The 13,984-nt window shown below is 43.5% G+C and overlaps 1 protein-coding gene across 7 annotated transcripts in view; it reads left to right on the forward strand.

Moving 5' to 3' along the window:
* Window positions 1-461: 461 nt before the first annotated feature.
* Window positions 462-13,984, forward strand: part of MAST4 (microtubule associated serine/threonine kinase family member 4) — a 313,227-nt gene continuing 299,704 nt past the window's right edge. For 5 of the 7 annotated variants that reach the window (XM_065860149.2, XM_065860150.2, XM_071802651.1 and 2 more), the window contains exon 1: window positions 462-838. In XM_065860149.2, coding sequence (XP_065716221.1) covers window positions 593-838 — 246 coding nt within the window. In that variant the 5' untranslated portion in view covers window positions 462-592. The remainder of the gene's footprint in view (window positions 839-13,984) is intronic. The other 2 variants (XM_065860147.2, XM_065860148.2) reach the window with 1 other exon arrangement.

Consider the following 13,984-nt stretch of genomic DNA (forward strand, 5'->3'; position numbering starts at 1 on the left):
TCGCTGCTCCCCGCTCCGCCGAGGCGCACCTTGCGCACCGCCCGGCGGGACGATCGCGCCCAGCTTCGGCCTCTGGCAAATCCCGCTCCTCACTTCGCACCGCTGGCTACCATCTGCCGCCACCGGCGCAGCCGCCGGGACCGGGCTGCTGGGGGCAGGGACCGCCAGCCCCGGGGCGTCGCACCTTCGCCCCTACCTCACTTGCGGCGGCGGGCAGCGTGAGGGCTCCTCCATCCATCGTACCCTCCTCCCCGCCCGCAGGCAGACGCAGCCCGCTGCTGCCTGAACACCGCTCCGCCACCAGAGCCGCTCGGTCCCCGCGACTCTCCCTTCCCCTCCTCCCCCGCCCCGTTACCTGCCTGCCTCCCTCCCGCCACGCTCCGTTCCGCCGCGCTCCGCCGCGCCGGGCCCGCCCCCCGCGCCATTGGCTCCGCCCGGTCCGCCCCGCCCGCCGGCACCACCCGCCGCCCGGGAGCGCGGTGGCCGGACCGGAGTGGGGAGCGCCGCCGCCTCGACGCTGCGCTGTGCGGAGCGGGGGAACGCGGCTTCCGGCGGCCGGGCATGCGGGCGACGCGGCTCTGAGCCCCCGGTCATGGCTGAGAAAGTTTCGGCGGCTCCGGAGCGGCCGGGGGGCACCGGCCACGTCGACTCCTCTTGCTCCGGCTCCTCCTCCGGCTCGGAAACTCTCTCCGAGGAGGGGGAGCCCGGCGGCGGCAGGGTGGCGGCGGCGGCCCCTGGAGCGGGGGAGGCGGCGGGGCGGCTGCGGCCGGGCGAGGAGCAGGCGAGCCCCGGAGGGCGGCCGAAGGATGACGCCTCACTGGAGGAGCGGGATGAGGAGGTGCGCGGGGCCGGGGCGGCGGCGCTTTCTTCTCCCACCCGGAGGCACCGGGGTGAACCGGGAGCTCCTGCCCGGGGGCGGCCCGCCCGGAGTGGGAGGCGGGGGTGGCCCCCCGCCCCCCGGTGGGGAGCGGCTTCATGCTCACCTGGGTGCAGCCGCTTCGCGTCATCTCGCCTGCTAAACACGGGTCGTTCTTGTTTCGACTCCCCCGGCTCTCGCTGCTACTAGCTGCCGATACCGGGGATTTTTGTATGGAGGGAATATTTTTTTGTTTGTTTGTTTTAAGAAACCATGTTTTTTCTAGCGTATCACCTTTGGATAGCGTTGCTCTAGAGCAAACTCTTCAGTGTCAGGAGGAAGTGATGGGCAAGCCCCTAAACTACAGTAGTCCTCTTGGGAGAGCTAATGACAGGCTGTGGATTATGGAGGAGCTCTGTGCGTGATAGATCTGTAGCGTGATACGCGGATACCCGTGTTCTTCCCTTCCCTCCCCTCCTGATCTAGCTGCAATACCTTCTAACGGCACTCTTATAAACAAAACCAACCCGCCGCTCTATTACAGTAAAGTGACTCTTTTGTGTCTGAAACTGGTTGTTTTTTTCCTTCTTGTTGTATGGTTCACACTCCTTAAAGGTATTTCTTGCTCTAACCCCCAAGCCAAGCGCATTGTTTCGCCGCTGCTGTACCTTGCCTCTGTACATCTTTTTTTATGCCTCAGTTGAGTGGCTGACTTTTGTTGTGGTCAACTTTTTAATTTGCTCTTACGTGGGGTTTCTTTATTGTGTGCTTTTATGTGCCTGGATGTGCAAATGTTGTTGGGTTTTTTTTGTTGTTGTTGTTGTTTTTTTTTTTTTTTTTGAGGGGGAAACCCTGGCATTATTAAAGGAATATCTGTGAAGCGCTGGCTGAAGTTATTTGCAACTAGTTAAGCTGTGGTTGCCACGAGTGTTTTCCTCTACAGTAATGGCTTGTTTATGTAGCTCCTGTTTTCCTCCTCATTCGCTGATGCCTCCTCTGTTGAACTGATGCAACTGTAGGACAGCATGGTGAATTAGATCTAAATATAACTTTCTGTATGCCCTTTTTTTTTTTTCCTCTAAATACTCACCTTGGACAAGGTTCGTGCACTGTTTTGACTGCATGAGCCCACAAAGGGTGGAATGTGTTAATAGCAAAGTGCATTTATGATAGTAGTAGAATGAATTTGGCTATATTAATGTAATTTATTTTTTGTAGAGATGTGAACTTGCTTTATTCACTGAACTGAGTAGCAGCTCTGTAGCTGCTGTTAGCATGGTGCCCACTGGTAGGTAATTAATATATCCTGCTTCTTTGCAGGTCTTGCATGTGTGGGCTGAGGGCTGTGCTTACCACCACTATGTGGTGTCTGGTTGGTTTGGTGCTTAGTTGGTAAGCTTACAAAATACCTTGTAGAAATACACAAAGGCTGTCTGTTCAGTTAGCTGAACTCACAGACCCTGGCAGACCAGTTAACTCCTGGTTAAGGCTAGTTATTTCTGTGTGTGCTTTGGAGATGAATTACAGGTCCTTTTTGAGCTGGAAGTGTAGGAAAGGTGAGCTCAAAAAGAAGTTGACATTGCACTCTTTGGAAATTCTACATGGGCAATCTGATACCTCATCTGTGGTTAGTAATGTTAGAACTTACCAGCATAGTTCATTTTAAAGTAGTGGGAAAGGCTGCTTAGAATGTGTGGCCTTTTTCTCTCCCCCTTATTCCCCTCTGTTAGATTGCTTTGTTATATGAAACCAATCTGTTTTGTCTGTGGTTTTTTGTGTTTTGGTTTTACCCATCCTTCTATTTTGGTGTAGTCGGTGCTTGCAGCTGAAATCCTGCCTACCTGCAAAGCCACCTGACAAAGCCACCTATATAATCATTTTTTGTATGAGGACACCACAATGCATTAGAGTGCAGGAATAAATGAATGCATCTTAATTTAAAACCTAGAGAGCAACGATGTTACTTGCACACTGAAACCTTTAAGGGTAGTGGAAAAAGGCAAGACTGAGGTCAGAGATGAATGTACAGAGGATTTCAGACTTTGTTTACATGCTGCTGTCAAAAGTGTAACATTGATAGAAGTGCTTACCGTTTTCATACTGACATCCCAGCTAATTACTGTCAAATAATGAAAATTTTGAGGTTCTCTGCAATGTTCTGTTTCTGAGTTCTTTTGGTTTTATGGATCCCTAACGCTTGATCCTGCTCTTCCAGGTTTCATTTCTGCTCTTGCTTTGTCCTTGTTGTCAACATAGCAGAACTGAATCTGTTGTCATGGCTGTTTAGTATCCTTGAGACAGCAGTGAAACAGATTGTCCTGATACCTCTCTTGCTGCTATTTCAGCTGTCAGTAAATTCTTCAAAACCATGACATAAAAAATATTTTCAAACTAAGTCTAAAAATGAGTAATTAGAAAAACGCATATTTTTCCATGTGTTACTACTTCGTGTGGTGTTCCAGTAGAATTATTTATTCTCCCGTGTCATTGTATATGACATACTTGACAACTCTGATCTCCTCTCCTACTAGACCTCTTCTTTAGACTAAACAACCCCAGTGCCTTTAATCTTTCCTTATATAATGTGTCTCCAGACATCTGTTCATTCTCATTGCTGTCTTGTAGACTCCTTCCAGCTGGTCATGTCTTGAAGTGTGACATCAAAAACCAAGATGCCATACATAGATTTAGACTTTGCCAGAGCTGACTAGGACAGGAAGATTGTTTCAAAGGTCTCTCAAGTTATGTTATTTTTTACATAGTCCAGACTGCTTGTTTACAGTATGTAGTCCCTTATGAGTTTTATGTATCTTTCTGAAGAGCGATATGAACATTTCCATTCTACCAAAAAGAATGGTTTGTCTCCTCAGCTCAGTGAAGGAAACTTAATGTTATCACCTAAAGTAGGACTGCTTCTTTTATGTCCAGAAATTAAATAGTAGAACTGAAAGCTTGATAACTTGTCTTCTGATTTTCACATCTGAAAGAGTTAATTCCCAGAGCTGAGTGGGGAGGGGAGCTTCAGGGTGGGAAGAGAAGGTACATCACTCCTCTTCCCCCGCGCCCCCCCCCCCAACCTCGCCCCTTTGTTACTTCACCCTACTGCTCCATAAACTTCACCTTAAAAAAAAACAAATCACGAAATAACCAAAGAAAAGCAGTCTCTCGTTTCATGTAAGCAAAACCAAATGACAGTTTACGAGATTATAGCCATCAGTTACTGAAGTGTTTTTGATAACTTGCTCTGAGATTTTAGACACATGAGAATTAAACATGGCTTTAACTTCATGTGGGATGAACTTTGCTTCTGGAACATCAGTGCATTGGAGTGCTGTGGGTGGAAAACACATGAAACTCAGATGAATTCAAGCAGATTATTTGCCTATGCTGTTGTGAAGCAAGTGGCTAACTGCTGACAGAAGCAGGCAGGATGGGATCGCATGGTGAAGGGCACTCAAGGCAAATGCTACATAGAGGATGGCTCACTGCTTTCCGAATATAGCATGATTGCTTACTTTTTTATGGATTATTCTGTATTCTCTTTAGAACTCTTCTTGTTGGAAGGAATGTTTTCCAGACTGTGAAGAGAGGAGTTGAGGCTGGGCAACAGCTTGTTTTCTGTTGTAATCTGTCTACTTCTATGGTCTGTATCAATACCAGACCAGGATTATAAGGAAAGGGATAAATGCAAAAAAGAACAGAATTTTCCCATTTTCCTTTCTGTTGTTTTTTTGTCTTCTCTGCATGAGTCCTCCTTTTGATGGAAAAAGGTGACTCTGAACAGGAAACATGTTTTATGAGCTTTATTGAGGAAAATAGTGCCAAATGTAATTTTCTGCGTTAACTTCTCTCATTCAAAATGTTTTACAGTCTTTCAGTCCAGCATGGAATATACTTTTAAAATTGTGGTTTCCAAATCTTAGTCAGTGTTTTACAGGGCAGGTGAGAGCAATCCTGGGTTAATCTTATTTCTTAAAAAGAGGCTGAAAGCAAGCTATGGATTCCTTGCCTGTGTCTGTAATCTCAAGGATCTGAAGGTTAAATTGTATGTCCTGGACTTGTCTGTCTTTCCCATCTCTGTCAGCTGACCTGGAAGAGCTTATCTTTCTACAAACATCATCACAGTGACTAGTAGTATGCATTGTTTACCAGAGCAGAGTGGCAAGCCAGGGAGGATCACTAGTCTTTCAGGGAGAATAATACTTCTTCATATAGTATAAGCTATCTTGGTCTGAAATGAATCCAAAAACTTCTGAACTTGCCAGTGTCTTCTGAATTACCATAGTGAGTTGTCTTGATTATTTTAGATGCTTTAAAAAAGCTCTCAAACTCACCCACAAAAAACAGCAGGGGGCTGGGGAGCGGAGATACAGTGCTTTGTTCTCAAATAATTTCAGTTCTTGCTCTCTAAACATTTGACATTGCAGTGGCTATCAAAGCTGATAAGAGTTGGTCCTATGTTGAAAAGTTGATGAGAAAAATGAAGAAAAAAAATAAGGACTTATTGTGAAAAATGTCCACTGACCTTTGAAGTTGATTATTCTACACTTTCTCCCACTCTATAGTTGATGTGTATCATATTAAAAAAGATACTTCACTGCACAGAGTGACAACTACAAAAGTTTTTTCTGTTGCTGCTAATTCTTCATCTGAACCTGTCACCTTGCTGTTTATGTTGCAATCTGTTGTGACTTCAGGAGGACTATATGGTGGGTATTGATTACTAGGTAGCTAAGATTCTGTCATGAAGGTACTCATAGCAAGGTGAAGAGGGTGGTAAAGAAAGTATTGCTCTAAAAGCTGCTTCTTCACACATTGTCCTTAAGCATATGTCCACTAGAAAGCTAGAGTACACTACCATTACACTGTCTGCCAGATCTTCAACCCAACAAAACTGTAGTGTGATTTAAGGGAGGGATGGAAATCAAATACTTCTGGGTAAAGCAAGAAAAGAATGTGTGAAGCTCTGCGGAAAGGGACTTGGGGGTTCTGGTTGGTGGCAAGTTGAACATGAGCCACCAGTGTGCCCTGGCAGCCAAGAGGGCAACCGTGTCCTGGGTGCATCCAGCACAGCATTGCCAGCCGGGCAGGGAGGTGATTGTCCCGCTCTGCTCTGCACTGGTGCGGCCTCACCTGGAGCACTGTGTGCAGGTCTGGGTGCCACAGGATAAAATGGATATAAAGCTGCTGGAGAGCCTCCAGAAGAGGGCTGTGAAGTTGGTGAAGGGTTTGAAGGGGAAGCCGTATGAGGAGCGGCCAAAGTCACTGGGTTTGTTCAGCCTGGAGAAGAGGAGACTGAGAGGAGACCTTATGGCAGCTACAGCTTCCGCACAAGGGGAGGAGGAGGGGCAGGCACCAACTCTTCTCTCTGGTGACCAATGACAGAATCCAAGGGAATGGCAGGAAGATGTGCCAGGGGAGGTTTAGGTTGGACATTAGGAAAAGGTTCTTCCCCCAGAGGGTGCTGGAGCGCTGAACAGGCTCCCCAGGGAGGTGTCACAGCCCCAAGCTGGACAGTGTTCAAGAAGAGACTGGACAACACCCTCAGACACATGGTGTGAATAGGCACAGGAGTTGGACTCGGTCAGTGATCCTCGTGGGTCACTTCCAACTCAGGACATTCTGTGATTGTATAAGTGAATGGCAGTGTCTATATGTGCATCCACGTATGATGGACACAGTGGTATTTCTGTCAAAATGTCGCTGTGACCTAACTAGTAGTAGTGTTTTTTTATTTCTTTCCCCTCCTCTTGTCCTGCTGAAGTACTAGGCATGAGACATGCATAGACCATGTGGGAGAGACTGCTGATAAGTTTTTCTTTTAATTGTTTCAAACTTTCTTGTCTCTAATGGTGGTGGATCATTGCCTGTTGTAGCACATCCTGAATGTTACAGCTACCTAAAGATGAATGGCTCAATTGCTAGAGTGTGATGCTTGGATCATACTGAGGAATAGTTATGCAATCATAAAATGTATACTTTTCAGGGTTAAAATGATTGCAGTGAGATTAAATAAACACTCATCTAGCCTAGAGCAGCCATGAAACTGTTCATGTGTCACGTGAGCCAGAGAAACAGCATTGCTTTTTGGTTTTTGGCTATGTTTGTGCTAAGTTACCTAGAAAGTGGAATACTTTACAATTTGTAGGGCTGTCTCAACAGTCATGTAAAACACTTTATTGATTTGCTTTTAGTATGAAAAAAAATGTATATTTGTCTCCTGCTTGAAACTTTCTGCATGTAGGATAGGCCTTTAACATGCACGCTAGTATGCACCCTTATTTCAGAAATGCACTGGGATTAAAAGAGATGCATGGTTGAGGACTTTATCTAATACAGCTGTGTGCTGTTGCCAAGAGATTTTAGATGATCTGTACAATAGTAATGTTTGCAGCTCTTTGGAGCTTCTGTGTGAGTTATTTGGTGGTATGAATAAGACTATAACATCTCCCTTCTCACTTGGAATCAGTGAGAGCTAAAGAAGCAGGTTCATACATCGTCCAGGAAAAAGGTGGGTGAGGACCTGATAATTATGGTCTTCAAACCCAAATCAGAATGCATTTGCAAAATGGTTGAGTGGGCCTATTGCGCCCTTTAAAGGCACATCTCTTAGTATCTATATGTTCAACTGTGAAATCAAATGTAGAGAAACGTATTTTTTTGAAAAGTGGCAGTTTTGTAGAAGGAGGACAGTGTAAGTCAAGCATAGCCTGCTACCTTTTACATACTTTTGGCTAGATGTAAGCTGCTTTGAACTCCATGTCAGTAAACATTTTGGTGTTACTTTTGTGCTATGAGGAAGCTCTGTGTGATGGGCCTGCTCTACTAGCAGCAACAGCTTGTGGCAAGTGGAGTTTACACAAAGGAATAAAAGAGCCCTGATTCTTGAGGCATAAAATATGAGCACTGTCAAGTGCAGTGCAAATGAGAAGATCCTCAAGGTAGCAAGGTGAGGAGCCAGGTAGCATTTTACCGTGACAATCCATGTAATGGGGTAGCTTTCTTCTTGGTTTTGTTGCACGTTATGCACTCTTTCCACCTACCTCCAAAGCACAACCGTGGTCTCAAGATTGCCATGTTGAAGCATTAATTACATATCAATTACTTAGTTTATGGTCTTGCTATTTGGGTTACCTGGAGCTGGCAAACGTTAACTAGCAATGCTCTCCTGTACAAGACTTTGGAAGAAGGTATTTACCCTTATTTTAGAGGCAAAAATCTGAAATGCAGAAATTGGGAACTTAGCGAAAGGGGCATGATGAATCTGAGAAGATGGGTACTGTGAACAAAGTCCTTAAAGTTTTCTGTTAAAGCTTCCTTAGGCAGAATTGCTCTGACACTGGACTGAAGGTTTTCTCTTCTCCCCAGCGTGGTGAAGCAGGTGCCTATTATTAAGAACTTCAGTGAGGCCGGCTCTGCTTGTTCTGCTGCTGGGTTGGGAAATGGCCTTTTCAGGCTCTCACTTGAGAGAAATTCTAGTCTTCTTAATAGCTTGATAAGTGTAAGAGAAAAGGATAAAGAACATTCTAGCTTATGTTCAGAGCTTCTCAGTGTTACAGTATCCCAGGCGGTACTGTGCAATGCTATTGCTAAGGGCCTTTAAAAACAGCGACATGGCCTTCAAATATTCTGCAGTCCAGCACCCCCAAATATTTCATCATTTGTTGCTACAGCCTTCAGATTTGTGGATTTTTTTCAGCTCTTCCCTTGCAGCTGTGGAGTTCAAAGTTAATTTTGAAGCAAGGTTCTAATGGTTGAGTGGCATTGGGTTTTGAGATGTAGGACTGATGAGTGACTTGTGCTTAAGATCATGAAATGCTGGTAGCTCTTTGTGCAATGATAGAGAGGAAGAAAAAAAAGATGCAGGTACTTGAGGACAAGCAAGCTGAAAAGCTGAAAAACATGGAGAGTGGTAGTAAACAAATGCCAGTTTGAAATCAAGCCAGGAACCTGTGTTAGCTTTTGATTTACTAAGCCAAGTAAAGTTTTGCTTATCTTTTCCTAACTGAAAGGAATGCTCTCATCGAACTTCCCAGCTGAAAGACTGTCCTGCTCCAGCCAGGGAGCAGTGGTATGAGCACCTTACTCTCCTGTACAAATGTAACTAAGCTGATGAATTTGCACTGTTCAGAGGTGAATAACAAGTATGTCAAGCCTTAAAGCTCAAGTGTTCTGCTGTTTAAATAGCCTGGTAGTCCTTGCCACAGGTTTCTTTACTGAGTGCCTCTACGTTTCAAGTGGGAACTTGATTAATGCAATACTTTTTTTCTATCTTAACTGATATCACCTACAGTCTTCAACTAGAAAAAGAGAAGTTTTGTGGTGTTCGTGCCTTATTTTTTTAGGGGTGTTGTGTTGTGGTGTGGGTTTTTTTGTGTGTGTGTGTGTATTTATTTATTTTTTATATTTTTGTTTGTTTGTTGGTTGTTTTGTTTTGTTTTTTCCCTTCTCTGTTCAAACAGCTCTGGAAGTGACTTTCAGGAGAAGGAAAAAAAAAAAAAGAGAAACCATATGCAAGCTATGAAAACCTCTTCCAAAATGTTTAAGTGTGAATGAAAATAATTGATTGATTCTAGGATGGAAACCTGGATAACCAAGAAAGACGAATTCTCTGTTGCCTGGCAGAGAAACTTGTGTATTTGATGTGTTTTTGCAATGTTTTATTGTAACCACTGTGTATATCTCAATATGTCCTTTCTGTTTATTTATTTATAATTTCTGTAGGGCAGTGCTTATAGACTGAGTGACAAACTTCCTTTGTGAGGCCATGCTGCCATGCTAGTGGGACTGTATAATTAATTGCACCTGGACTATTAATGATCTCATTGTTTTTAATAGCCTTGCAATCCTGAGGAAGGGAGCTGTGAGTGAATGGAGCAGATGAACTACTGCACTAAACCACTAATTTGATTTTTGTTGTTGTTACCTCAGGAAACTTTTACTAGAATGTAATAGTAATGTAGCTATGGCTCAGTGGATGTTTCATTGTAAAGCTGTTATTCAGGCTGTATAACAAAAATCTTTCAGACATCTTTCATGCTGTGTTTCAGGTGTTGTGCATAGTATATCACAGGGGAGGGCAAGGGAAAATGCGCCTTGTATGTTTTGTTCTGAGCTAGCTAACAAAATAGATTGTTTACAGGAAGCCGAAGGGAAAACCTTAAGCTCAATTGGGGCTTTATAGTTTTGATAAGTAGATGGGCTAGTGTAAGCCTTCTGGATGTGTTTGAACCTGTTATCAGTGGCTCCTTCCCCTGCCCATTTGTTCAAATACTGGTGGTGTTAACATATTACACCACTGGAGGCTATGTTCCGAAGTTAAAGATCCCATTGATTTCTTTGGAGCAGCTCTGCAGCAAGCAGAGTGCTGCATATTTAATTGGCTGTACATGCTTTTAGAAAATGTGGGTCTAAGTTACAGACTGATTAGCTGAAACAGCAAAGAAGTAAACTTAGGCATATCACTTATTGGTTGTTGTAGAGCGCTGACAGTCATTGACTTTCTTGAGTTTCATTGAGTTCTCAAATTTGCTGAACCGCAGACCGTGCATTGGAATTATAGTGTGGGCTCAGGGTTGCACTGAATTCTGCTGAGAGATTGTATATACACTCACAATGAATTCATGTTAAGGTCATTGGTTGCAGGGCATCTGGTCTTCTCAGGAAAAAGATGTGAGTTAAAGAATATCAGTAGTGGTTTACAATGCTGTTGCTCCATTCTGAGTATTACCTTCCCTCCTGGCACCTGTATTTGTGATCTCCCCTGGTTTGCTTCCATCCAAACTCAGCATGTTTGGTTTTAAATTCTCATCAGAGATACTAAGTAGTGGCTGAAAACTGAAGCAACTGAAACTTTAAGGGTTAGATTCAGACAGCAGTGGTCCTACAGTTGAAGTAGGAGAGTTCCAGGTAGGGTAAGGGTGTGCAAGGAGGAAGAGGAGAAATATTTGGTTAAGGTATAATGAGCTGCACTAGGGGAAAACCTTCTCCATAATGTTCAATAATCTTTATGCTTCTAAGTATGTTACTGTTAGCATTGTGTTAACAAGGCTATTAGGCACAAAATGAAGGAAGTAGTATGTTAAAAGTACATAAAAACCTAAAGCCACACCATCAGGCACTTTAGGTATAAGTTTGTTTGAGGGTGAAGAATAGTGCATCTGAACTTTGGTGTGTTGGTAGCAACTCCCAACAGCTGGGAGGTGGAAGCCCTACTTTTACAGCCCTGCATTACCTCACCTGCGTGCTGCCTGAGAGAGCAGCTGTGGCAGGACTGTGGCATTGTACCTAGTGCACAACAGAGGAACAGCCTCACACCTATATGTACCCTGGTGACTTACAGGCAGGTAGAGACAGGTTTTATAGCTGTGGGAGCTGAAGCACTTTCATTCCATGTCTGCTTTCCCAATATGATACTCATAAGTAGTGTTTTTTTGGCATGGTAATTAAATTTAAAAAGTAAATTGCAGAAACTGCAGATGACAAATGTAGATATATTAAGTCATAGATCTGTCACTGGAAAACAAAGACAGAATTGGAATTAGCAAACTAAACATCTCTGAAGACCTGGGCTCTGATCCAGGACAAGTTGGGAACATTTTTCAAAGTAAGTATGTGCTAGTGTCTTGCCTGTAGCTAGTTGAAGTTACTGAAATCTTGTATGCTTGTGTATTTCTTTAAAACAAACAAAAACCTCTGCTATTGTTATAACAAAATACTTTAATGCTAGTGATCTACCTGTAATTACATTAATGCCTTTCCCTTAATTATTTTCATATGGGAGATTTAATAGATTGTGTTGCAGAAAAGTTTTTTTGACAATAAAACTAGTGTGCAGCTTCTGGAAAAAGGATCCTACAGTTATCTGATGATAAGCAGGATGTGAAGAAAGATTTTTCACAGAAATCTTGTTGCCAGAAAACAAATAAGGCAGCAGAAAGGGCCTTACCTACATAAGCAAGCAGCACAGTGCAATGAGAATGGATTTGTGGGGTGAAATGGCTGGTGTTGAAGACAGTGTTCACATTGAACATGCTTTGGAGGAACTGATTTTAGGCCAGCTTTAATCCGATCCCAAGGGCCGATGACCTGGTACGCTGCCAGGAGCTGGATATGCTTCAGGGCTTGTCAGAAGGGTGGTGGGAGCCTGGCTGGCTTGAGCACTGATGGTGTTGCCTCCCACATCAGCCCAATTTAGACACCTGAAGTTCTTGGTTGGTGCCTGGCCAGGTTTTTCTAGTATATGTTGACCTTCATGCGGCTGTTGATTCACAAACTGTTTTTTCTGGGTAAGTTTGAGTGTCTCTGCAAGAGCTGCAGTTGCAACTTTGGTTATACTGTAAACATAAAATCATTTCAGTTGAAATTTGTGCTGGGTGTGGTGTTTTTCATTAGTCGTTAATTCCTCTGTCCTCATTGATTATTGTTGAGGTAATGTGCTTTCATGAGAGAATAAACAGCGGTTGGTGTGTTAATCCTTTCTGTTTAGATTTGAGTTTGGTAATCTACCTGCTAGATGTCTTGCTTGTCTAAGGTTATAATTTCTGTGTGCCTTAATTTTTTGAACAGAAACTTTCTTCCTACATGCAGTTAGTCCTTGGTTTCTTCCCTATGTTTAGGTATGGTTGCTTCTAAACATATTTGCCTGTCTCCTAGGAGACAAAGCAATACCATTGTGCATTATTTTAATCCTTAAAGGTGTTGTGCACACATAAATAAACATGGAAAAAATGCATAGTATCCCCAATATTTTAGGGGGTGTGGACAAGTAGAGTGGCTTGGCCTGTTTTTGTCTCTGATGGTGCTGCTAACAGATGCCTCCTGCAGTTTTGTATTGATAACTGTGTAATGCCTGTACCTGTTTAGCTAGCATCCAAATAAAGACATTTAAACTGCTTAAATAAACCTATGGGCAAAATAAATTCCCATAAGAATAGATATTTGTTTACACTAAATATAAAGCCAGGTCTCAAGTTTTAAGGACTCCACTGAAACCATGCAGTTTTAGTGCATGTGTGTAGGAGATACTGGGTCTTCAGTGGGTTAATGATACTTATGTACCAGAAAACTTCAGAAGAAGCTGCTTGAACTTGTTTTTGATGTTACAGAGAGTACACTGACAGATGTTGTATGTAAAAAATGTATAGCTGTATTCTTTTCCTTTAGTGTTAGGACAATTATGGCTCTTCTCTTTCTGCAAGTTTTTTATAGGCATAAACAAACACTTTTTTTAAAGATCCGAATAATAAAAGTAGAAGTTTGGGGAAATTAACTTTGAAGGCTTTTTCCCACAGACACAGTATTTAAAATAATTCTAGTGACTGCATTTGCAGGTGATGTGGTAGAAGGCCTTCTGAAGTCTCTGAGAGGTGTCCTATGTTACTGATCACTTCAGCACAGCTCCTGGGTGTTTGGAATTGTAGCACAGCACTATACAACTAACCCATACAGCACTTGGAGAGATTTTATAATCAGACTTTATCAAAACTATCATCGTCCATTTAACTATGTTCTACTCATTATGCGTTGCTTAAGTGCTCTTACCCAGTGGTGATTATGCTTTGAGTGTTTTTCTATGGATGTGCAGACATGAAATGTAAGCCCATGTGAAATGTCATGAGGCAAAACCAGTGCTGGATGTAGATGACACAGCTGAGTCAAGCCTTCATTACTTGGCTTTTGGTTACACATAGATATAATACTAGTGTTTTTGAAGACTTTGTTGCATCTGGCTGAAGTTGTCAAAAGAAATCAAGTTCTGTTTTTCCTCTCGACTTCCCTGGCCTGTGCTGTTAGGGACTGACGGGTGGCTTTGCAGAGTCCGGTCTTGATGGCTGCAGGCCCAGTTTGCTGAGCGTGTGTATAAACAAAAATAAAAACCTGTCTCGCCTTGCAAAATGGTGAGCTGTCTGCCGTCCTCGGCTCTCTAAAGCTGGAAATCAGGTTTGGTGCTCACGAACACCTGTGTAAATCCATCATATGTGGTGCGGTTCAGTAAGCATGCCTTTTCTCAGTGAAGTCCTTCTCAGATGTTCTTGTTTCCGTTCGGCGTGTATGTTTTTACTGGGTGTGGGTGTCCAGGCACTGGCTGTAGGGCTGCATGGGCGGCCCCTATGAGGAGAGGCCGTG

The sequence above is a fragment of the Patagioenas fasciata genome, chromosome Z, assembly GCF_037038585.1.
Source record: "Patagioenas fasciata isolate bPatFas1 chromosome Z, bPatFas1.hap1, whole genome shotgun sequence".
Lineage (NCBI taxonomy): Eukaryota > Metazoa > Chordata > Aves > Columbiformes > Columbidae > Patagioenas > Patagioenas fasciata.